Source organism: Numenius arquata, chromosome 19 (assembly GCF_964106895.1).
Source record: "Numenius arquata chromosome 19, bNumArq3.hap1.1, whole genome shotgun sequence".
In the NCBI taxonomy this organism is placed as follows: Eukaryota; Metazoa; Chordata; class Aves; order Charadriiformes; family Scolopacidae; genus Numenius; species Numenius arquata.
In genome coordinates, this window is record NC_133594.1 from 11,287,233 (window position 1) to 11,312,255 (window position 25,023).

Sequence of the window (25,023 nt, forward strand, 5' to 3'; positions counted from 1 at the left end):
ATGTGCTGCGGCATTTCAGGTGGGAGAGTGGGGTCTCAGAGACAGCGAGACCTACACCCGGCACGTGCCTTTGTGCTCTGTCCCCCCACACCCTCACCCTCACTTGCTCCTGCGCATTTTAATCCAGCCACACGTGTCATTAAACTCCAGCTGTGCAAAGAGGCGGGTTTGTTTAGTTTGGTTTTGTTTTCTCAGGTAAGCCCTCAGTATATTTGTAAATATACTGTAAATATACTGGGTCTGCCCAGAGGATGGTGGGGACACAGGGCTGGTCTTGGTGCTGCTCCCTTGGGCACCGGCGAATGCACGAGGGCCGTGGAAGCAGCCGGTGGGCTCAGGGCAGCATGGAGCATGGTCACCCTCTTGGTGTGCACCGAGAGCAGCTCCTTGCGCGCCCCGGGGCGAGGGAGACCTCGCTTGGGCAGTCCTTCAGCCTGGGGTGAAGGAGAAGATCTCCTTGAACCAGAAGAGCACTCCTCTGCACACTTGTGTACGTGCAAGCCGGTGTGCGGCACAGTGCTGGGGCCGGCGACGCTGCGCTGCTCCAAGGCTCCGGGCTCAAAGACAAGTGCTTCCAGCCATTAAAATAAAAAAAACACGAAAAGGCAGTAATGCCCGGCTGCAGTAACGCCTGGAAGACCCCAGGGCAGCACAGCGTTGCACAGGCTCCTGTCTTCACAGCTTGTTCAGCTGAGCAAAATGCCGTGTAGCTCCTGGGGATAACAACTGCCAGGGGAAGGAAACCATAAACCTGTGTGCTTGGTGATGAACGAGAGACAAATCATTCCAACAGGCACCGCTTCTTCTATTTGTTTTCTCCTGTAATAGTTTATTGAAGAGACATATTTTGCCCCAAGCATCTTTATTTGAAGATTTCCAGACAGCTCTAATGAAAATTGGGGTGGTACCAGCAGCAGGCTGGCAGGAGCCCTCCCGCCCCGCAGTCCGGGGGGAGAGCGGGTGGGCAGGAGGAGCGCTGGACCCTGGGCACCCATGGGAGACTCAAGGCTTAACTGACTTGCTCACAGCCTCCCAGGAGAGCTGTGCTGCATCTGGGGTGGGATCCACCTCTCGCCTGCTCCAGCCCCTCAGCCGTGCTCCCGTGGGAGCTGTGGGCATCGCGCTGGCTCCAAGTGGGTCCACGGGGAAGGAAGGTGGGCCGTGTCCCCAGCGGTGCCTTAGCATGTGTGAGGACGAGGGCGGATAAAATGCAGGTAAACACCAAGCCAGTTTGGGAACCACAGAAATGAGGAGCTCTGCAGCGCGGCTGTGGCCGGGAGGCAGCATGGGCTCCCTCCCCATCCCCAATATTAGGGCTCCCCCCGCAAGGACTCGATTCACTGGGGGAGGCCGCTCGTTTCCGCAGTAATGAGCTCCAGCCCAGCTGTAGAAAGCTGCGCGCTGCAGCGAGCGCGCTGCCCGGATTCATTACACTCTTTATGTAAGCAGGGGATGGCCGGGGCGGGGGGGGGGCTCACATATTTGCACAAACAATAAGTACCGTCTTCCTTGTCTTGGCAAACAAGAGCTCCAAGAGGCCTCCACATCCTCCATCTCTTCAAGTGATGGCTGCTTTGTTTCCCCACGATAATTTCATTATTCTGTTTGAATACATTTATATGTTGCTAAGCCACACATAGCAACACGGATCTTGTCTCCACGGCCCAGCCTTTCTGTGATCGATACCGAGTAATTCTGCAACTCTTGCCATACCACGTTAAATAAGATTGGTTTTAAAATAATAAGGAAATTGCGGGTCTTTGGGATTCAAAACCAGGATAACACCTGAGTGTCGTGGGCACTTGGAGAAATGCAGGCTCCCCCCCGCCCCCGATGCCGACCCCTGTGGTGGGGTCACCGCTGCCGTCTGTGCCACCGTCCTTCCCGACGGGCAGAGGTGCCCTATGCGCTGAGGAAAGGAGGTGCAGCCCGTGCGGTGTCGGTGCTCTCTGCCGCGGTACTGCTGGTATTTTCATTAAATCCCATTTAAACCTCATTCTTCAGCTCTCTCAGATCTTGGCGCTCTGCACGGTGGGCTAATTACTGAGCAGGGGAAGAAGAGGTTTCTCCTCCTCAGCCGCGGCCCCACGCACGGAGGCTGCTTTGGCTCCCTGCCGTAAGGGCGGTAGTTCAGAGACCCCTAAAGGGGCAGGGGGAGCCGTGGGATGGCAGAGCCACACCAGGAACAGCAGGGCAGGCTGTGCTCCATCCTACACGCTCTGCCCTGTGGCAGGTTTGGGCTGCGCTTTCTTCCAGCGCGCTGTGGGACCCCCACCAGTGCACCCCCTGCCCCAGACCCCTGCCCTCCCCTCCCTGCCGCCGCAGCTCAGACCCTCTCTCTTTTGCTTTAGGTTTCTGAGAAGTTTCTGGGTGATGGGCCCACAACGTCGAGACTCTTCCCAGCAGCCAGGAGGACAGCAGGTCTGAGGAGCTGGCTCCCATGTGGAGGGCTGTCCTAGCCCAGGCAGAGTGATTAGCCCTGCGTGTCTTCCTAGCAGCATGTGCGGACAAAACCAAGACAGGACCGGGGTGGCGTGGGGGTCTCACGAGGCTTTGTCTGCTGCTGAAGACTGTCCCACTCCTCTCCAGGGGCGGGCAACCAACAGGCAGGTATTGTTGTGACTCCTGCCCAGCCTGCATGCCAGCCTGGGGGTGCCTGTGGCTTGTGCAGCCTCTGCCAGGGTTGCCAGCTGCCCCACGGCACCGCCAGCAGCGCCTGGCTGTGTGTGGTGGCTCTAGAGCTGGTTTAGCTTGGGGGACCTGGGTCAGGTGGCACGGGAGCAAGCCCAGCTTTGCCCATGATGGCCGTGCTCAGGCTCCCGTGCAGGTGAGGATGGCCACCTTCCCCTGCCCCACGCCGGCCCGGCTCACCGCCCTGCCGGGGCAGGGCTGGGGACAGGCCACGTAGGAAGCACATGCACTAGGGCAGACAGCGGCTGGCTTCGAGTCTTTTCTAAAGCAGCTGATTTCGGTAGCATCTTTAGGACAAAAATCCTCTCCCTGCTCCTCCTGGGGCTCCCACCTGGGTGGCGTGGCGCCTCACCAGCAGCGGTTGCCTTCTCTCCCTCTGTTCTTGTTCTCCTCTTACCTCCTAGTGTTTAGAGCACATAAACTGAGTTGGTTCTTCTGCTGATTACGATGACAGTAAATGCTGATTTTAAAGGCACCGTCCTCTCCTTGTTGCGATGTATCCATGGGAATGGGCTCGTGTTCAGGCGCAGCAGCGTGCCGTGGCTTTACGTGGCTGACCGCAGGGGAGGGCGGTTTGGTCACAGTGCAGGGGATCCATGAGCTGTCTCCTCCGCTGCACTGCCTTCCCTGGCACAGCATGGTCTGGGCAGCAGGTATTTATCTGCTGTTGGGACCTGCAGCGCTAGAGCAGCCCCGTGTGGGTCAGGAGAGCGGGCTGTGAGTGCAGACCATCGCTCCCGTGATCAGAGTCAGCCAAGTAGCATCTCCAGGCACTGGGGTCGGGGAGAGCCACGGCATGGGGCACTTCCCAGCAGGGAAATACTCACACACAGGGCATCAAACCTGTTGCAGAGCTCTGTGCTTGCCCCCTGGCTTTGCTGCCTGCCACGGTGCATGGCTCGCCGGGGCCTCTTGGCCACAGTGACCACCAAGGGCTACATGAAAAATCCCAAGTCTAAGCTAATTGCCCACAAATGCTGTCATTCCTGAGCTCACTCACAGAACACGCTTGGAGTCGCTATGGCAATTCCTGGCAGCACTTTGAACCAGATCCTGAGTCACCAATGCCTTGAATCACATCACAGCAGTGACACCCTCCCACACAGCCACAGGGTCCTGGTCCCACCAAAGGCAGGCAACATGGGACCTGGTGCCAAGCACCGTGGGGACACCAGGCAGGACATCCCTGCCTGGCCATGGGGAGCAGCAGGAGGGGTTGGCACCAACAAGGGGAGTTAGAAAGACAGCCAAAAAAGACAAAGTCTGCCTTTTTTAATAACTGCAAAATTTATTACAGTGGTTTGCTCCTGACAAGGAAGTTGGTAACCTCCTGCCTGGGAAGGAAGGGTGGGGAAGGGGAGGGATGAGAAGGAGAAAAGGATGTGAGAGACAGAGAGAGAGAGAGACACTTAAGGACACTTTTCATTTTCTGAAAATAAAACATCTTTTACCTCCCAAACCATTTTCTCCAGTTCTTTAAGTTCACAAAAAGAAGGTGAAACCGAACCACAGACTTCAGGAGGAAAAATGCACAAACATGTTGAAAGCAGAGACAAACATGCTCTTCTGCATCTAACAAGCTTCCAGGAACCGGGTGGCTCTGGGTGCAGCGTCTGCAGCTCCTCAAGGCACCGGCTCTGCGCAGAGCCACGGCAGATGACAGCCCCCTCAGAACCAGGAGCAAACACCCGCCATGGAAAACAAACCTGAACCAACCCCAGCCGTGCTGGAGGGGCCCCAGCAGAGCCAGGGGGTCTGACTGTTGCGGAGGGGCCATGCTGGGCTGCTCGGCGGGAGGAGAGGAGAGGAGAGCATGGCTGAGACCAAGAGAAAGCAGCAGTGAGAGTCCAGTACGTCCCAGCTCTGGGGGCTGCAGCCCCCCAGCGCTGCCTGTGAGCCCCTGTCCTGTGGCGGGAGAGGAACAGACAGCTCTTTGCTTGTGGCTCTGGCACAGCATTTGCTGTCACTTGGCAGAGCGTGACACGGGATCTGGGGGCTCAGCTCAGCCTGGCATGAAGCACAAGACAATTCTTATTACGCCTTACCCATGTACTTGGGGCAGGTAAATGCAGGTGGGGGCTGCAAAGCCCCCCAGCTCCCTGAGCCCCTGGGCATGTGCTGGTATGGGAGCAGCTCCGGGCTGTTTGCAGCCTGGACCCTGCACCTCCCTCCTGCCCCGCTGCTCTGCCAGCATCAGCTGCAGGCAGGAAGGGGACAGGGTCCATCCCTGTCCCATTCTTCCCCTTGGCTGTTCTCCTGGACACGGCTGATGGCTGGAGTGAGGCAGGACCTGCACTGCCTGGGGACACCATCCCAGGGCCCCCCTGTCCTTGCACTTCAGGAACCAGCTTGGTTCATGGTGCTGATACTGCCTGGGCACCATGACCTGCAAAGCTTTCCAGCCGCAGGGATGTTGTGCCAGCACCGAGGGTGCAGCAGCAGGGCCATGGGCCCAAAGTGTCCTGAGGACAGTCCCCTGCTCCTGGTACCGAATCCCTTGGAACCTCTGCAGCAAAGCTTTGACATCCCAGACATGCTGACTGCAGACACCCGTGGACTCCAGGTGCTGTGGCTGCCATGGGCTGCAAAGCCACGGCTGGTGCCTCCAGCACTGAGAAAACGAATCGCAGCCGAGGGGTCAGCACCTCCCACCCCTGCGTGCCCTCACTTGGCCAGGGCAGCGGCAGGATGCAGAGCAGAGCAGGCAGCCACGCTGCGGGGAGCCAGGAGCAGGGACCCCAGCACGTGAACCTTGGGGTCCCAGCATGGCTGCGTGGGGCTGACGTCTTCAGTCTCAGCCCTGGGATTCTGCTTGGCTCTGCAGAAATCCTCTGCCTCTGTGCTGGTGCCTGGGAACACCCCAAACGCCACAAAACCACAACCCAGGGAGGTTCACCTCTCCCCTGCCCTGTGCACGCGGGGCCCTGAGACATGGGGCAGGGTTGGAGGAGGGATGGTAACGGTGGAGAGAGGGCTGGCGGGGGCAGCAGGAGAGGAGCATAAATAGGAGAAAAGCCGGGACAGGCTTTACCCTTCCTTCATGCCGCAGAGCCGGGTTGGGCAAGCAATAGTTTGAGCACCGTGTGTGCAGAGGAGCCGAGGGGCAGCACTGGCGATGGGGCAGTGCGGCAGCCGAGCCCAGGGCCCCGCAGCCATCAGCCGTCCTTACTGTGTATTAAAATAAACCATCTGGGACTGTTCCAATAGTACAGGTTAAACAGCATCACTGAGGCAGGGTGGGGGGGCGGCGCTGGCCCCCCAGCCCTGGGCACGTGTCGTGCCCCTGAGGTCCCGCTGGCAGCGCCGGGTCCGTGCGGGCGGCCGCGCTCAAGTCCGCTTGGCGTGCAGCATCTCGATGAGGAGGTTGTTGCAGGGCACCTCCCCGCTCAGGTGCTTGTGGTAGAGGTACTCCTCCGCCTGCATGCTCAGCGCCCGGACCTCCGCCAGCCGCAGCAGCAGCTGGCGAAACTTATCTGTGGAGTGGGGGTAGTGGCAGACAGTGTACTCCAGCAGCGCCGCGTTGGCCTTCTCCTGAGCATCCTTCGCCAGCGTGTGGTTCTCCAGGTACTTCACGTCTGCAAGGGAGGAGGAGGATGGTGATACGGTGCCAAACCCATGTGTCTGCCCCATCCGGACTGTGTCGGGTGTGCCGGGAGGGACCCACACCCCTGTGTCAATGGCCCTTGTGCACAAAAACACAGTGCAGAGAGGTTCTGTGCCCCATCCCTGCCCGGCCATGGGCTCCTCATCCCAGCTCTGCTTCCCGTGCTGAAGACGGACACCCAAACTCCCCAGCAGCAGGAGGGCCAGTGCCCCCCTGCCCTCACCACCCAGGAAACCACAAAACCAAAACTAGTTCCCAGCTGTGCCCACACACAGGGAGCTGCTGCCATCAGCCCCCTTTAATTCCCGAAGGTCGAGGAAGCGGCTGCATTAATTCCTTGATAAACCTGGTCTTTCCGATGTGGCAACCGGGCTCACCAGCCTGGAAACCCTAATCCTCTGCGCCTCGCCAGGGCCAAAGCAGCTGCCCAGTAGTTCCACTGCCAGGTCTGGGTGGGAAGTGGCGCAGCAGGCAGCGGCACCAAGGATCCGGCAGGGGCTGGCAGCCAGCATGGCACTGCAGTCCCGACAGCAGCACTCAAGGACTCAGCTGGTGCACACACGGCCCCAGGGCAGAGACTGTCCCTGGGGATGCCCGGTCTGTAACTGCCACAGCAGGAGGGTGGCTGCGGGGAGAGCCCAGGTGGGTGGCTTGTGGTTTCTCCAGGCTTTTGGCGCAGCCCAAGCTGGGATCTGCCCTTTAAGGATGCTGTGTCAGTGCTCGGGTTGCCACCAGCGCTCTGAGAAGGAAGCACTGATTTTTAATCTGTGCAACACATCGTTAAACCAGCCCTGTGTGCAGATCTCAGTGGCTTTAGGGGAACGCTGCTGTGCGCCACCCCATCAGCCGGCTACAGCCACACACAGCCATGGCATCTCACAGAATCACAGCGTGATATGGGATTGGAAGAGACCTCTGGAGATTATCCAGTCCTACCCCCTGCCAGAACAGGGTCACCTACAGCAGGATGCACAGGAACGTGTCCAGGTGGGTTTTGAATGTCTCCAGAGAAAGAGACTCCACCACCTCTCTGGGCAGCCTTCTCCAGGGCTCTGCCACCCTCAAAGTAAAGAAGTTTCTCCTCACATCTAGATGGAACTTCTTACTTTCAAGTTCGTGCCTGTTACCTCTTGTCCTGTCAGCAAATCCCGGCACCGAGCCCGTTTGGGGCGAGTGGCTTTAGTTGGTGTGCTGTAGGGCACAGAGGCACCCAGCAGCCCCGCACTCGCTGCCCACAACCAGCAGTGCTGATGCACAGCCAAATTTGGGTCTGCGTGGGAGCCCGGACACATCCCACCTGTGGGCTGGGAACGGGGAAATCTGGGCACGGGTTCTGGCCAAGGCGGCTGGGAGTTTGGGGTTTATTTCTGGCAGAGCCCGGGGAGCAGAGGTGTAGCCGGGGGGGCTGCGGGGCCCCTGGGGAGACACAGCCCCGGCCGTGCCCATGGCACAAAGTGCTGTGGGTCGTGCCAAGATGCACTTTATCAGATCACCCTTCCCTTTTCACTCCTGTGGCACATTTGCTCCTATTGTGGCTGTCTCCCTTCTACCCGGGTTGTTGTTATGAAATCTCTTTATCTGCATAAGGTTATTGTGCATGTCATTAAAAAAAAAAGAATTTATATTGATAAATGTCAAATCTATCCCCTGAGTTGGCTCAACAATAGCTAGTTCTACTCGATGAACTCACCTGGTTCTCTGAAAGACCCTATTCACTGTTTAATTGAATATTTGAATAATCTTTTCATTCCTGCAAGGAATAAAGAATGTTGTCCAAATAACATTGACTCACTTCATTTAGAGACACTGCAGCAGTTGCAAAGACTGTCCTGTGACAAAGCCTCCCATCACACATACAGATATGCCTGGGATTATTTCTATGCCCTCAAGTGTTCTTCCTATTCACAGCTCCTTTTGTTTGGGAGAAGCTGCTGATAAATTGCAAACGCTTAAGGGAATGTGGGCTATAAAAGCCTCTCTTCCTCCCCTCCCCAAGAGTAGCTGCTTCATGAATGTAAGTCATGAAATCGAATGATAGGTCAATCCATTAAGGCTCTATTAAGCCCTTCTGTAGAACAAAGCTAACCTGTGCCGTCCTCATAAATATTGCTATTTTGAGAAGCCCTAATTTTAATTAAATCTCTTTACCTGCTCAGGAGAGAAATCTATTTAGAACTCAAATGGCAGCTCTTGTGAGTGGGGCTTGGCTTTGATTGTGCTGTGGCAGAGTGGTAAATGTGGAAATTCTCTTGTTAAAGGCAATTACATCCTGCACATAATACACAATCCCATCCTCTACAGCTGAGCCTGCGAAGGGCAAATTACTCCAAGTGAGCTCTGCAATATGGAGAGAAAAAGTTGGATTTGGGGCAAAATGATGTATGGGAAAATACAGCTATTTGATTCCACGCCCTCCCTGGAAGCTGTCGCTCCAGGGAAGCGGAACCGCAGCCACGATGGGCACGGTGGCCGTGGGGCTGACTGCGCTCCGGGGGACGCTGCTCCTGCTCGCCAGAATGGGAGTGGTGGGGGGAACGGGGGGCAGCGTTGGGGGACAGTCCCCACCGGTGCTGAGCCCACGGGGCAGCGGCCGGGGAAGGTCCCAGCTCCTTTATTTCCCAGCCCGGGCACTGTTTGTGCCACACCTTATCACTGCTTGAACAGCAAATTGTCATATCTAATTTCTCTGGATTTCAAAACAGCTCCAGAGGAACAGAAAGCTGCAGGAGGAGATGCTGCAGGTGCAGGAGGGGATGGCAGCACAGACACCTGCCCTGCCCGGGGCCCCCGTGGGGCACCCACTGCAAACCTGAGTCAAACCGGTGAGTCCTTCAGACCGTACTGGCTCTGACCCCGTCGCCTGGGATGGGGGAGTGGGTTCCCTCTGCCCGCAGCATGTCAGTGCCCCCACTTAACCCAGTAGCGGTGCTGCTCCTGGAGCGTGCTGGCTCCTCAGCGATGGTGACATACAGTGATGCAGGCTCTCCCTCAAGCACAAACTACCAAAACACACGGCAGTGTCCATACGGCACAGAGAGCAGCTCATGGCTCAGCTGGCAGGAGCTCCCTGGGGTGGGACATCATGGATGGAGAAGTGCAAGAACAGACTGAGGCACTGGGACAGGGTCAGGGATGGGTGGGGATGGGGATGGAAATGGGGATGGAGACAGGGCTGCCCCAAGCTGGCATCACCATCCCAGCTTGGCACCAGTACCCGGCTGCTGCAGGGACCCAAGCACAAGTTTCCCTGGGGAAATGCCAGTTCCTGCCAGGCCCGGTTGTGTGCAATTAGCAGCGGCTGTGGAGGTGTGGGAAGGGAAGCAGCCGCAGTGGCAGACGTGCGAGCCCAGAGCACAACAGCCAGCTGAGCCCCTCGCTGGCTCTGCCACCATCCTTGCACTGGGAGGTGAGATCTCCTGCCGGGACGGGGCCGAGGGGAAGGTGTCAGCACCAGTAATGAAGGCAGCCGGACACCCTGGGTTCCCCGTGGTGCTCAGCACCATCCACAGCCGCACCACCCCACTGAGGGCTGAGCGCTCCGGTGGGAGTCCCATGGGCATCCCTGACTTGGGAAGATGCCTGCAGGGAAAGGAGGCACATCCCTGCCCGTGGTGTATGGGGAGATGCTCCCTGTGGGGGCAGCGGCGCGGGCAGGGTGGGAGCGGGGCAGGGCAGGATCGGGGCAGAGCTGCTCTGCAGCCCCTGGCTGCAGCGTCTGCAGCTCCCGGGTATTTTGTCTAGGCAAGGTAAGATGGTGTGAACCCGCCGCCTCGGCCCGACCGCAGGCTCCGGGGCTGAGCCTAATCAGGAGCCTCGCACAGCCCCTGCCCGCCGCGGCGGCACGGGCCCTCTGACGCAAATCCCGGGAGATAGGGCCGTCCCTAGCCACCGCCTCTGTCAACACGCCTGTTTTGCCGTGGCCGTATCAGCCAGTTGTTTCCCTGCCTGGTGAGATGGGCCAGTGACCAAAACAGGCTCCTCTCAGCCACCGGGGAGGCAACATCCCCCACGGCTGGAGGCAGAGCCCAGACCCACAGCGGGAGGTGTTTCAGACCCCTCGACGAGGCAGGGCAGCCGGCAGGTCCCAGCCCCTGCTCCTGCCTCCTCATTAAAAGCCCCTTCGTCACCCATCAGCGCAGCAGCCGGCACGGCCGGACCCTGGGCTGTGCATGCCCCTTCCAGCTGCACTCCCACCCCCGAGACCCCACAGCAGCATGGCCAGGACGCCCGAGCGCGGCCACCCCTCATCCCAGTGTCCCCCACAGCGGTGCTCACCGAGGCTGAAGAGGATGAGGAACTTCAGGCAGACGAATTCCTGGCGGTCCACCTGGAGCGAGTGCAAGTGCAGGACGAGCTCCTGCGCCCGCAGCACCAGCGTGTTGAGGATGGAGCCGGCCTGGGCTGCGATGGTCGACATGTCCACCTGCGGGGGCCGGGACGGTGTCAGCCGTGGTGGCCCCAGTGCCCCCAAACCCACTGCAGGCACCCCACACGTAGCAGGAGCCAGGCACCAGCCCAGAGCACTGACTGAGAATTAGGGGTGTCAAAGCAAAGGCTGACGGGTGAAAAGGGAACCTGGTTTCTCCAGTGCTGCTTAAAAAAGAGAGGCAGGTGCTGGCATTACAGGCACCTGCATCTCCAAAAACAACACCTGGGGAGGGAAGGGGCCCCTTCTCATGTCCCGCCTCTGCAAGTACAGGTGTGGCTGTTGATCTTTCCACGAGAAACTTTTTTCTGCAGAACCAGGAGCTGGATGGCAGGATGGGACAGACTATGGTGGGATGGGATGGGGTGGGATGGGATGGGATGGGATGGGACCTTCTTCACAAGCAGTTCCATAACACAGCAAAAACAACCTGTCCACCCTGAGCCAAGTTGGCCACACTCAACCAGAAGTAAGACACAGATCACCCCTGGGATCCCCTCCAGCCCCACCACCCGGTCCCCACTGCCCCCTCCGCAGTAGCCACCATGGTCTCCATGGCCAGCACTCACCTCCTGGCCGGTGACGAGCAGCACGCTGTGCTCCTTGCCGTGCTGCAGCTGCCGGTAGACGTGGTCAAACACCAGCAGCTCGCTCCAGCAGTTCTGCAGCAGCTTCATCTGGTCGCCCACCTGAAACACAGCCAGAGCATTCAGCTGACACCCATGGGGGTGGGAGGAGAGGACTGGCGCCCACAGCACTGGTTAGTGTCTATAGCGAGGATTGTCACCACCAGCACCCTGTGGCCGGGTTACACCTGCAGGGTCATGCCCCTCGCACGCCTTGCACTGCCCTCGCACAGCACCAACCCCGTGCCTGGCAGATGTCCCGTGAGAGACCAGCCCGGTAGCGGGGTCCCCTCGGGCGGGCAGGGAGAGCTGGAGCCCACCCTCAGCAAGGGGCACCCCAGGCTGGAGGAGAGGAGACGGGCAGGGAGGCTGTACAGAAACAGCTTGAAGTATCTCAGTGTGTTTCAGTGGCACTTGCTGGCTCTTATCAGCATGGGTTTTCCGCCACCAGCCACAACCTCCCCGAACTGCACACAAATCTTTAACAAAACGTCTGCTGGCCGCGTCCCCAGGCGGGAGGGAACGCACGGCGGCTACACAAAGGCCCTGTGTCTCCTCTGGATACTTTAAAATGAAAGAAGTCGGTACCCAGTGTCGCCTCCCTGCCCGGGATGGCAGGTTTGGGGCGGGGGGGGGGGCACAGAGCTGCCACAGTGGCTGCAGGGGAGGTGCTGGCTGTGGGGCATCGCTGCGTCCTGCAGCTGCCAGGTCACCTTCTGCCCACGCACCAACACGTGTGTGATCACATGCACATTTGCACACGAGCTGGTGTGTAGGTGCAGGCACAGGTACAAGCGTTCACAGCTACACTTTCAACGAAACGCCTGCGACCGTATGTAAGAAGCTCAGCCCAGGACACAACCTGCAAGGATCTGCAAAGGTCTGGTGGGAACGCCGGTGGGCTGCAGGCAGCGATGGGCAGGACAAGCTGCCAGGGCTCGTCCCCTCATCATCGGCTTCATCCCCTCAGCACTGCTCTCCGCGGCACCCCAACTCCTTTCTGCAAAGAGCTGAACTCCCCGTCCCCTGCCCAGAGCCCCCCTCTCCTGCGGGGCTGGTGAGGGGAAAGGGCTGGGGGTTATCAGTAATACTTCCCTGCAGAGCAAATTCAGCGCCAGCAGAAGAGCTCTGCAGTGCCATTGTACTCGCTGCCTTTAATAGAAGGAAGACAGATGCAGTATCACAGGACTGGATAATACCCTCGTTTTGCTGAAGAGGCTGCAATAAACCAGTGCTGGGAGATTGCAAAAGGGATAGAAGTCAGATGAGAAAGAGCTTTATGGTCTCGGAGCCCGGCACTCCCCATGAGCCGCCGGGATTTGTTTCTCAAGTGCGGTGGGTGGTCAGAGCCGGACGCGCAGCAGCGCGGGGAGGGAACTACAGAGCAGCGACAGTGGCCGGGGCTGCGGTGCCTGCTCCTGCCCGATGGCATGAAACCTGCCTGCAGAGAGGTGCCATGAGGCTGTCAAGGCCGGGCTCACCACCACATCGCCCAAACCGTTGAAGGAACCACGGTACATGGCCCAGTACAGACCGTGGGGTTTCTGTTCAGCTGCTAAACAAAGAACAGGGGAAAAGCTCATTCGGCATCAAAACAAAATGGAAATTTTCTGTATTCATGATGACCTCCACCCCAAGCCAAGTGGCTGGCTGTAACCGTAGCCAGCCCTCGCAGGGAGCTGGGGTTCAGCTCAAGCAGCAGGCTGCCAGCCCAGCCACACACTCCCGGCAGTGCCGAGCTCCTCCACCCTGGCTGAGTTGCGGCATTGTTTTGGAAGCTCCTTCCTGTGCCTCATTCCTGAGCAGGACGAGCTCCGGAAGGGACAGACTGGAGGTTTTGCCCTGAAAATGGTTCTAAAAAATTCAGCTTTTCCAAAAGGAAGCATTTCAACTGTTTTGAAATCTTCTTTTCTTCCTTTAAAAATTACTAATCAGCTTCTCCCAAAATCTGCAGGCGGGTTCAGGTCCCTCGGCAGAGCATCTCCCTGCATCCCCTCAGCTGCACATCCCTCCCCTGCCTACACACATTGATGTGCCCCAGCTTTTCCTGGGAGCATCGCACCCAGGAGCCCCGTGGCCATGGCATGGTGGGGACATTGTTGGGAGTGTGACGGGGTGGGCTGGGGGTTCTGGGGGCTGGGCAGGGCTCAGGGACGTCTCCAGGGACTCCAGCCCTGCCTGCACCCCAGCAGCAGGCTGGGTGTCCCCATGCCGTGGTGGCAGCGGGAATCCCCCAGTGGCCCTGCTCCAGCCGTGCAGCTTTGCTGCAAGGGGGTTCCGGCTGGAGACCACCTCCCCTGTGCCCAGAGCCAGCCTGGCCCCCAGGAGGAGAGGGCTGCTAATGGACGGCCACTCAGAGTCAATCAATCCTCCCGGCGAGGCGGCACGCACGCACTCTTGCCTTTAAAAGTTAAGCAAAGGATCTTCCTCTTTTAATGTCAAGGCTTTTCAACAGAGTGCTTTATCAAGGACCTGATGCAAGCTGTCTTTAAGAGGCGATTTTTTTTTCGTTTTTTTTTTTAAAGCAAGCATTTAACCCATTCACAAAACGCGCAGCGAAATGCTCCCCGTGCAGGGAGAGCACTCCTCTGCTGCCCAGCCACTGAGAGCACCTTGCTGCTGGAGGTCTGTGACCCATGGAAAAATGCATTTCCCTGCGGCAAATGGGCTGGGACCAAGGGCCGGAGGGGAGGCAGGATATGCGGAGGCATGGACGGTGCTGCCTGGGCGCAGGGCTGCAGGACCTGCATGTGGATGTAGTTTTAAACCTCCTGCAACCCTCCCTGCGGGTTCGTAGGCACGAGGGGAGGAAGCCCCTGGAAGTGTTGGGGCTCCCCAAAATGTGCCTGGGCCACCCCAGCACCTCAGCACCCCAAAGTCAAATGCCCATGGGGATGGCACAGCCCCACTGCGCTTGCTGTCCCCTGCCTGGCTGGTCCAGGACATCCCCCACTCGGGTACCACCATCTGCCCTCGAGCATCTCTGCAGCAGAGTGACCCACCAGCAATCCCACTTTGCTCGGAAGCCCTGAGCGGGTCCCAGGACATCAATCTCCAGCCTCTCCCCCCCTGGTTTCAGCACACCGCAGGCACGAGGAGCATTTGGATGCCCTCAACTTGCCTTCACCCCAGGGATGCTCTTGGGTCTCCTCCCAGATCACTGGTGCAGGATTTGCCCCAGCAGCTCCCATGCGGGTGCACAGCCCACGCCAGCGCCCCAAGCCACAGCCTGGGCAATTACTGGGTGCGAGCAGGACCTGTCGCCTTGGCTACCGAGAAGTGCTAAAGTGGATTACCATCCACCAGCCACCCGCAATCAAAACCCCACACAAGTCTAAGGTGTTAATGGTCTATGCAGGTCCCCATCCTCCTGCCCAGATACCACCGCGATGGGCACCTTAAAGCAAAAAAAAACCACCAAGACCAGTGTGGCAGGGCCAGGATCCCATCTCCCTGCTGGCAGAGCACACTGCTGTGGCCAGGCTACTGGTTTTTGCTGGTGCTCGCAGGCTTCTGGCTGCAGGGCTGTGTGAGTATCGTGGCTCTGTGTGTGTGCCTCGGGAGCAAGGGCAGGGCTGTGCCAGCTGGGACGCCGGCAGGCAGGGAAAGCCGTCACTTTTCCCCCAGTGCATCGAATGCTAAACATTGCTACAGCATCCACGACCAGAAGGAGATTTTAAATCTGCCAAAAACGCTCTGGCTGTTGGCCAGGAGATGGGGTCAAGCTGACCCACACATGCTAGAGGCAGAGAAGCAACTGACTACAAATGGGCTCCGTTGTGGCTCCGAGATCTCTAGTGAGAGGTGAGGGAGAGCAGCCCAGCAGGCAGACCCACAGGAACCCCTTGGTCCGTGGGAATGGTGTGTTCTCAGCGTGTGTGTCCCCACCACCATTGGTGCTTGCCCGTGGATGGGAGGTTGGTTTGCCCAGCCCCATGGCGAGAAGGGACCAAGGAGGGGACCAGCATCAACCCACGTCCCCATGGCCGTGCCGTGCCCCTCTATCAGCAGCAGGGACCCGCCGCACACCCAGCCCAGCCTGGCCTTCGGGCTGAAACCACGGCAATTTGTTTAGCATTCCTGGCTGCTCATCCCAATCTAAAGGTCACTGCACCCCTGTGTGCACGATATTTATATGTACGTATGGCAGTAACACCTATATAAACCAGGCTGTGCAAGATAAGCGTATACAAACCAAACCGAAACCAGACACAATGTGAGTGTGCAAGTGTGCGTGTGTATGCACATCTCTCTGTCTGTCTCTCTCCATATATATATAAAAAAATTACATCTGAAAGGACAAAGTTGCCTGAGACTCACGACCCAACAAAATATATTTCACCCCCGGCCCATATTTTTCTTCCTGAAGAGATGCTGCAAATCTTCCCTCAGTCCTGACACATCTCATCTAGACTCAGTTAAAGTTCGTATTTATGGGCGTCAGCGCTGACCTCTTCCACCTCCGCCCGCGCGGCCTCGCGCCGCGGCTGCCTGGCCGGCCCTCGATAAACAAGTGGGCCCCCAAATCCCTCTCTGCCGCGCGGCATTATTAGTCTTGCCTCCGAAGGCCAGCGCAGTCCGTAATTCTCTGTCTGGTGACACGAGATGAACGCCGCGACATCAGTCTCCCCGGCGGATTGGCATGGGGACCCTCGTTTGTCAGTGGCAGACTGACAGAATTACTGGCCCTTAAATGAAACGATATATCTGGGAAGTTAAATCTGTTTTCAATCTGACTGCCCCGCGCCTGCGGGCGGACGTGGCGTGTGAGCTGATGTCAAGAGGCCATTAGCCCACCTCCCCCCTGCTTCCCCAGGCGCAGCGGCGGAACCAGGGGGGCTCTCCCCAGGGGCCCCCACCCCAGCAGGAGGAGACGGCAAAGTGCTGGTCTGCTGCTGGCCCTCGTTGGGCTGCTAGTGTGGGACTGGGAATGGGAACGGGAACAGGAGTGGGAATGGTAACAGCCCCGGCACAATGCTCTTCCAGCCTGGACCCTCAGCCAACAGCCCTTCCCCGCTGGTGATGGAGACCGTCACCCTCATGCGGCTGTTCCCAGGGGACGGAGGCGGCCGCCAGCATCCCCTGCTCCCAGGAGCCCTGAGCACCCAGCAGGGACTGCCTGCGTGATGGCATCGATCCACGAGATCGCGATTTTACTCCCTGCTAGTGGGCTTTAGGGTAAAGCCATAAACATTGCACTAGCGGGAGTTCATTTACCGCCCCAGCAGCTGTTTGCTTTTATGCGCCAGCAGGAGTGGGAAGGGGGTTTCAGGAGCCACAGTCCTTCTTCCACTTCCCAACAGTTTCTCTCCACGTGCCCAAGGAAAAGCCACCGCCACGGCACTGTCCCCAGGGGCGACACGCACAGAGGGGCCCGGGCACCACAGCCCCATACCGGGGGCTCAGAGGGAGCCAAGGCCAGCGACAACCAGCCTTTCTCACGCTCCCTCTGGAGTCAGGGTGGGACGCGGCGTCCTGCGGTCCCTGCCCCTGTGAGACGCTGGAAATCTGCCCCACGCTCCTGCACGGGCAAAGGCAAAAGGGGTGTCCGTGATGGACCCAGCCGAGCTCCCATCTGTCCTGGGCACGGCGGGGGACGTGTCCCGCTCCCAGCAAGTTGCCAGTGGCCCTGCCCAGGTGAGACCTCTCCCGCTGCTGTGTGTCCCCCCTGCCCCCCCCCCCCCCCCAGGCCCCACGGGAGGAGGAGCGCCGCCAACGCGGATTCACATGGAAACGGCCTATTTTGGTGGCGCAATCAGGCTGACAATGGAGTTACAAGGCTACGCAGCAATGCAGCCGGGAGCTGAATTTACACTGTTTACAATATCGCCTGCAAAACAACAACCACCCTGTTCCCAAAATCCAGGCTGGACACTGATATGATTGAAACGAGCCCAACCCACCCCCACAATGCTGTTTCCTGACACTGTTCTGGCAGCCGGGGGCTATTTTGAGCCGCGAGGCTCTGCCACACTTGGCCCCATGGCACCCTGCAGGGTGGGCATGGCCCTCCTGTCCCTGTCCTGGGCACAGTCCCCACCGCACTGCGGGAGGAAGGTGATTTTGGGCAGAGCCGAGTAGCTCAGCCTCACGCTCAGAGCATGGGAAGGTACCCGGGTCTCCCGCTGCCCCAGGACATGGCTCTCTGGGTTTTGGCCATGTTGCAAAATTTTCTCTCCCATTTTTGCACTGGCTTGGGATCTTAGATCAGTCCAGGAGATGAACAGAGAATGTCTGAAAGTTTGGCAAGGCTTGCAGGATGGTAGAAGCTATTCCACCCCTGCTAATCCACCCCTTGGGCCCCAGTAAATATTCGGGGGAATTTGCTAGGTGGGGTGGCCCGGGAGGACAGGGGTCAGCACCACGTCCCCCAGCCTGGCACGTTCACGGGCTGCTGGCAGCAGAAGCAGGTCCGGAGGAGGCTTGGTGATGTCCCCTGCCCCGGCCAGCCCTGCCCCGGCTGCCTGGTGCTAATAGGCACCCACCTGACAGCATCGATTTTCCTCCTAAAGGCAGAGGAGAGAATTGTCTCAACTATAATTCCTCAACGTTACATTTTTCAATTATATCTTGAGCTTGACACCGCAGTCACTCTGCCAGCGATTGCCTCCACACCTGCCCCCACCGTGATGAATCTGAAATCATTAGCCCCGCGGCGACAGTGGGAATCGCTCCGGCAGTACAACCGGGCCTGGTGCCTCCAGCCCTGCCGTGCGGAGAGCTGGGAGTGGGACGGGGACACACCAGCACATCTGGTAGCCCTGGGTTCATCCCCACTCCTCACAGCATTTTGGCTCCAATCCTACCCATGGCAACATTCTGTCCTCATAGCATTTCAGCCCAAATCCTACCTGCCTCCCTCCACCCACCCAGTGCAGCATCCTCCCCACCCACCCAAGCTCCTACCTCCAGCTCCTTGAAGAAGATGCAGCTCCGTGCCCACTCCACGATGGAGAAGAGGGTCTGGTCAGCCATCTTGCACATGAGGCCGAAGGTGCTGAGCTTCTCATGCCGGCCTTTGCCTTGCTCTTGTTGCAGGCAGGCTAGTATCCGCGCCTTCACCTGGGCCTCGTCGGGCTCCAGCTGCAGCAGCTTCAGGATGACCTCGGGGATGTCCGGGGGGGAGCTGCTGGGGTAGGTCTCTGGGTAGACATAGGTGGGCACGGACTCATGCGCGTTTGTGTAGTGGTCTGGGTACTCGGACTTGATGGTGCGGTTGGGGAAGGAGGGGTAGTGGTAGCCAGCGAGCGGCGTGTGGCTGGGCACAGTCATTCCCAGGGAGGGCGTCCCGTAGGGGCTGCGCTCATAGTCGACGGGCGTCAGGGCGGTGGGGTTGGGCGGCAAGGTCTTGGACATGGCATGGATGCTGTGGATGGTGGAGGACAGGCTGTAGTCGTTCTGCACCGGGGACATGATCTGAGGCACGGTCTCCAGCTTGAAGCCGTTGGCACGGATCAGAGCTTTCTTCTGCTGCTTTAAGGCACGGTCCCGCTTGTACATGGGTCCAAACTTGTTCCTCCCGCCACGCATCCGGTCTGCACGCACAGCTGGGGGCAGAGAGGGCAGGGGCTGCAGTGACCAGTGTGGGGGAGACAAGAACCTCCCCATGCCATGGAGAAAATGAAGGGAGGGGGAGCTTTGGTGGCCAAACAGGGCTGGGGGACACTGGGGAGACCTTCCCAGAAAGCCACCAGCAGGACTGTGGCCCTCCCAGCCCAGCCGTGCACACCAGGGACGTGACATGGCAGGTTCAGGTGCCTGGTCCCGGCTCTTGCCTTGCTGGTGTAACCCTCAGAGCATCTGGGAATTGCAGGAAAGGAAGAGACTTTTGGCTTTAACTACAAAACGGGGTGGGGGATAAAGCAGCTTGCCTCCCTCATGGGTTGGGGGCACAGCCCAGGAAACCTGGGCAGATGAGGGTCTTGACACCCACTTTCATTTTTACAACCCCTGACTCTGCACCAGCCCCGCGATTTCCTTGTTTCTGCAGAGCCTGGGACCCCACAGCCCCCTCAGGACCCTGATTTGCCAGCAGCCCGGCTGCACAGGCTTCTTTTCTGCAAATCTCTGCCCCTCTTACGGGCAGCACAGCTGGCAGCCCCAGCCAGACACACTGCACCCCGCGGCAGGGCTGTGTCTGCTTTTGGGCAGGGACTCCCTGTTCTGCCGTGTATCAGCTGTGGCCGAGGCATCCCGCTGCTGGAATCACTCTGTCGGCCCCATCGCCATCTCCCAGCTGTAGCAAAGCCGATGCTCCCTCTGAACCCCCAAAGAAACCCAAGAATGTGTCAGAGCACAAGGGAGCAGGTGCTTCTCTGCAGCGCGAGCTCGTTACTCCCCACTGCCCTGCAGTCCTCCCAGGGGCTGCTGCCCTGGCTCACCCTTGGAAGTGCCTCAGCTTGCTGGAAGCTTGGAGCCGGGAGCTGGGAGTTGGACGGCAGTGCAGAGGGATGGACGAGAGTGTGCCAGCGAGCACAGCCCGCAGACTTAGCATCAAACGGGAAAAAAAAGCCCTCTGCTAGTTTTCGTCCCCACTGACAGCAGGCAGGTCTTGCTTTTGTGTCTCAGCTGTTACCTCTGCCTCTTTTTTGCCTGCTTATCCTGGGGCTGCTGGAAGCACAGCCAGCTCCCCCCTGGAGAGCCAGGCCACCTCCCAGGCTCTCCTCAGGCAGGCTGGAAACGCAGGAGCATCAGCCGGGAACAGCAGCATTTCCAGAGTGAGCAGGAATGTGCTCCCAGGGGAGCCGCCCTGAGCTTCCTCCCTCATTCTGTATTCATGAAAACAGCATCTCGTGGGGAGCAGGGCAGCCAGAGGCATCCTCTGAGGCAGGGGGTGCTGTGCCCTCCCGTCCCCCCAGCTCCTGAAAGCCTGCCCGCACGCTTCTGGGCAACAGACGTCTGCCCTGGGGCAGTTCCTAACTTCAGGGGTACAAGGGAGATGGCCGCAGTCAGCATGTGTGGGTACCCCCACTGGGATCTCCCATGGGCAACCCCCCCCCACGCAGCCCGAGCGGGCGCCAGCAGCTCTGGAGTCCCCAGCCACACACCACAGCAATGCCAGGGCACACCGAGACCCCGAATCTCCCACCCCCTCAAAGTAGTGCGTTTCCACCACTCGAGGCCAGGCCCAGCAATGCCCAGGGGTCACATCCCAAGCAGACCCCCGTGACCCTGGGCACAGGCACAGACCCCACTGATGCTGCCTGCATCCCCCACACACAGCGAGAGGGGCGCACAGCCCAGTCTCACAAATCCTCCGCAGGCGACCGCTAGGACACCTCCTTCCCTCTCCCGGCAGGAACACAAAGGGAAAAGAGACCTTTTAATTCCCTCCCGCTCCGCTTTTCCTGCCGTTTCTGCCTCACTTGGGATCAGGAACAACTTGCCATTTGCGCGTCCCGGCTGGCTGCCGGGAAGCATCCGGTGCACCCCGACCTCCGGGCTAAGGGGGCTCGAGCAGAGCCACCCAAGGAGCGCCTGCACCCCTGGTATGCCCCCGGTATGCCCCCGGCAAACCCATCTGCAGGCACCCCTGAGCCACGCACCCAGGGTGCAGCCAGCTGACACGGCGGCAGGAGCTGACCCCTGGCTCCCTCCATCTCGCCTGCCTTTGCCCCCCCCCTCGCAGACCCCCAGCTGCTCCAGCGCCCCCAGAGCTCTGCCTCCCCTCGCCCACCTCTCCCTGCCCAGGGGTGTCCAGGAGGTGCGGGCAGGCTTGGGCCAGGGCTGTGCTGCTCTCCCCGGCCAGGCTTCCCTGCAGCATCCCTTCAGGCACTTTGAGGGGGGCCTCTGCCAACACTTTGTCCCCAAAATCAGCCATCTCGGGCTCGCTTTTGTCCTGCGGAGCTGGGGGCTCGCCTTTGAAACGTCACCTCAGACTCCCTGCCCAAACATACTAGGAACTGAGGAAAGGGTGGGCTCCAGTTTTTGCCACAAAAGAGAAGATCCCATGGAAATATCACCCTCCTCTGGGTGTTCCCCCTCTTCCCCCCACCCCAGCTGCTCAGCTGCAGGACTCTGCTAAGGAGCAAACAGCAGGAAAATAAACAAAAACCCTGGCCGCTGCCCTCGTCGGCTATGGGACCAAATGAGCTCCATGGCGAGCCAAAACTGCTGAAAATGACCAAAATGAGACTGCTCCTGTCGCCTCCCAGCCGCCCCAAGTGCTGCCTCTGCCTGCCTGCCCCCAGAGTCCCCAGCCCCTGCCCGGTGCCCAAACTCTCTCGCAGCACCGGTCAAAACTGCCAGAGCACGCATGGATTGATCCGAGGCACCAGTAACTCCCGTCCAGGGAGATGGGTGAAACTGGGATCTGTTTGGAGACGGGGCTGGAAGCCGGCCCATGCCGGGAGTTTTGCAGGGGCTGATTTTACAGCTCGATGTTGTGTCTTACTCCCGCGCCTCTGCTCACAGGCTCTCACCCTGCTGCTGGAAACGAGCGGCCGCTGTGCCAGTACGCGCAGTACTTTCTGATTAACCCGCACCCTGCCCCACACTCCTGGGCGAGCAAAACCCTGTGCAGCGAGCCCAGCCAGGCGAGGGGGATCAGCCCAGCCAGTGCATCGGGCCTCTCTCATCCGCTGCTAAATGTAAACGATTTCAGGAGAGAAGTGGGGGGGGGGGGGGCGGCTGACTCAGGGGAGGGGGCTCCTTTCTACATCTGCTTTTGCTTTGCGGTCACTTGCCAGCAATCTGTCCTCCCAAAATGTATTTTGTGGGTCCATGGTAAATGTTGGAGAAACCACAACACACGACTCGGGGATGTTGGGCCCGACTCCAATATCTCAATCGGGATCGACTTCTCTGACATGAACGAGGTGGCGGCTGTGGGGGCTGTAATTGCACTCCCCGAGAGTCAAACCAGAAATCTGTTACACTAAAAGTCACCAAGAGGAAAAATATAATTCGTGGTGGGTCTGCAGCAGTTTTATTGTGAGCCCCATAATTTTCAACATTTTCCTTAAGTCTCGGCTTCTGGAATTATGTGCTTAAGGAAAACAGTAATTTCTATGCTATTTGCCAACCATTCTGCCAGCAAAGAAAATCCTGGAAAGTTGAAGCCGCAGCAGCCAAAACCCCCGGGGAAACACAACAAAAACAAAAAAAGGGAAAGCAGGAGGCCACGCGAAAAAACGAATTTTTTTTTAACTTGAGAGGGAAAAACGGAATCGAAGCGGCCGCGGGAATTACCGGCCCGGGGACGCGGCGGGGCGGGCGGCGGCGGCGGGGACAGCGCGACCGCCACCGGGGGACCGCGCAGCCCCGCGGCCGCCCCCTCCGCCGCCCCCGGCCCCCTCCGCGGCCGCGGAGCCCGGCCGTGCCCGCGGGGAGCCCTACCTTCCAGGCGCATCCCCACGGTGAGGCACTTCTGGAAGCGGCAGTAGGGGCAGCGCTTGCGCTGGGTCTTGTCGATCTTGCAGTTCTGGCTCTCGGTGCAGGTGTAGTGCTTGTTGTTCTGCACCGTCCGCTTGAAGAAGCCCTGCGGCGGCGGCGGCGATGCGGCGGGCACCGGCACCGGCATCCCGGCGTCGGCATCCCGTCCCCGCACCCCGCTTCCGACGGAGGCTCCCGCCGCCCCCGCCGCCCCCCGCCGCGGTCGGGGCTCCCGTCGCGGCCGCGCTCCCGTCCCGCCGCCGAGCGCGAATCCGCCGCTAACGAAAACCGGCGAGGAGCGGCCCGCGGCCGGCCCCGCTGCCCCGGCCCCTGCAGAGCCCCCTCCCCGCTCCCCGCACAGCCCCGGCCCCCTCTCCCCCGTGCAGCGGTCCCCGCACAGCGCCCGTCCCCGCACAGCCCCGGCTCTAGCTCCCGCACAGCCCCGCTCCCCGCACAGCCCCGGCTCCCCTGCACAGCCCCGGCTCTAGCTCCCGCACAGCCCCGCTCCCCGCACAGCCCCGGCCCCGTTTCCCTGGCCCCGCACGCCCCGGCCGGCTCCTACCTTGCAGCTCTCGCAGGTGAGCAGCCCGTAGTGGTACCCGGAGACCTTGTCCCCGCAGACCGGACAGAGCTCGTCCAGGTCCTCATCATAGGAATAGTCCATCCCCTCCAGCGGCCCTGCTGCGGGACAAGCCAGCGGGTCAGCGGGACGGGGCGGGCGGGGGACGGGGACGGCGGCCCCCAGCCCCTGCGCTGGGTGCGGAGCGGGAGCGCGGCGCGGCGGAGACCGAGCGGCAGGTGCCGGAGCCGAAGCCCTTTATAGCGCCTGGAAGAGCATCTCCATGTTGGTGCGGGCGAGCGGCCAGCCCCCCGGGGGCTGGGGAACCTCCTCTGGGGAGAGCGGGCGGCTCACGGCGCCGGGGACAAGGCGGGGGGGCGGAGGGACCTGACAGCCCGGGGACAGGGGGACACGGGGACGGGGATGCGCTCTGCCCCCGGCACGGCAGGCCCCGGCGGGCACGGGGCACCCCGGGCCGGCAGCTCCCGGCAGCGCCCCCGGGTCAAGAACTGGGGGCAGAAAGGGAACTGGGGCCGGGGGGCCCGGGGCAGGAGCAGCCCCCTCCTTGCCCTGCTGCTCCGGGCTGGGGGGGAAGATACTTGGCCAGGCCTCGGCAGCGCCGGACTCTGGCCTCGGGGACTCCGGGGGCAGGACAGGCACAGGGCGGCTCTCTGCAGGAAGGGGCTGAAGACCCTCCCTGCTCCCCCTGGGGCTGGTGGAGGTGCCCCACACCATCTGTGGGGAGCAACGAGGCCCCCACCTCCCCGGGCAATCAGCCCGCATGGGGCAAGACCAGTGTGGGAACAAGGAGTCCCAGAGGTCAGAGCACAATTAAACATGTCCAAGATTGAGGAACACCCCACAGCCAGCCCCGCTCAGCACTGAGTCCCCAGACCCCCGAGTCCTGCCAGAACCACTCCTGTCTCCCCACACCAGGCAGTCCTGCCAGACCCGGCTGTGGGGAGGCGCTCACAGAGCCTGGGGGAAGCTGCGTGAGGAGCACCGGGGTGTGCAGCAGCTCCTGACACCTCTGGGACCACTACTAACGAGGTGATGGCTCTGACCTAGTGCTGGCCACCCCGTGTGGAGCAGCCACTGCCAACAGTGTCCTGGTCCACCTGTCAGACAGCAGTTGTTCACTGCCAGTATTTAATTAATTGCCTCATATTTAGGGATTCTTAATGAAATGTTCCATGACGGCAGCAGACCAGTAGAGGAGCATCCGTGCTCCCGGCACGTCCTGTTTATTGGGATGCTCCCAGGCCATGGCCCAGGCACTTGGCCACAGGGAGCTCGAGGCTCCGGCTCTTAGCCGAGCTCTGGAGCTGAACCCATCCCATCAGGGATGACCAGCTTGGTCAGGAGACGCTTTGGGGCTGGTGCAGAGTTGCAGCCCGTCCCAGTGCAGGCAGGAGCCTGCTGCCTGCACAGACCCCAGGGAGGGAGCTCCCATTCGAGGTGTTTTGATGCTGAGGGAGCTGCGGGGAGGGCAGTGGTACTGAGCTCTGAGGCCGTGGGCACCTGGAGCTCCTGCCCGGCTGGGGGCTGTGCTGCCAGCAGAGCCCCACGAAGGGGAGCTGTGGCTGCTAGCCCCAAACGGCTGATCCCACACGGCTCATCCCACACAGCTGATCCCACACGGCTCATCGCACACAGCTCATCCCGTCCGGCTCATCCTGCCCGGCTTGCCCCACACGCCCGCTGCTGCCCGCGGGTGCTGTGGGTAGGAAGTGGCACTGGCAGG

At 60.1% G+C, this 25,023-nt stretch overlaps 1 protein-coding gene across 1 annotated transcript; it reads right to left on the minus strand.

The window, feature by feature from the left end:
* Positions 1–6,018: 6,018 nt before the first annotated feature.
* On the minus strand, positions 6,019–23,384 carry NR5A1 (nuclear receptor subfamily 5 group A member 1). The gene is made up of 6 exons (XM_074161175.1): positions 23,283–23,384; positions 22,685–22,826; positions 18,254–18,894; positions 11,291–11,410; positions 10,571–10,718; positions 6,019–6,266 (listed from the first exon to the last, which is right to left on the minus strand). The coding sequence occupies exons 1-6, from the start codon at positions 23,382–23,384 to the stop codon at positions 6,019–6,021; spliced, it is 1,401 nt and encodes a 466-aa protein (XP_074017276.1).
* Between the last annotated feature and the right edge of the window lie 1,639 nt (positions 23,385–25,023).

What these genes read in the sequence shown, in the direction of transcription:
- NR5A1 (XM_074161175.1), bottom strand. Translation starts at nt 23,384, where the DNA reads ATGGACTATTCCTATGATGAGGACCTGGACGAGCTCTGTCCGGTCTGC. An exon ending in CGTGGGGATGCGCCTGGAAG is followed by an intron (nt 18,895 to 22,684) that starts GTAGGGCTCCCC and finishes CTCTGCCCCCAG; the next exon opens with CTGTGCGTGCAGACCGGATG. An exon ending in TCTTCTTCAAGGAGCTGGAG is followed by an intron (nt 11,411 to 18,253) that starts GTAGGAGCTTGG and finishes GCTGTGTTTCAG; the next exon opens with GTGGGCGACCAGATGAAGCT.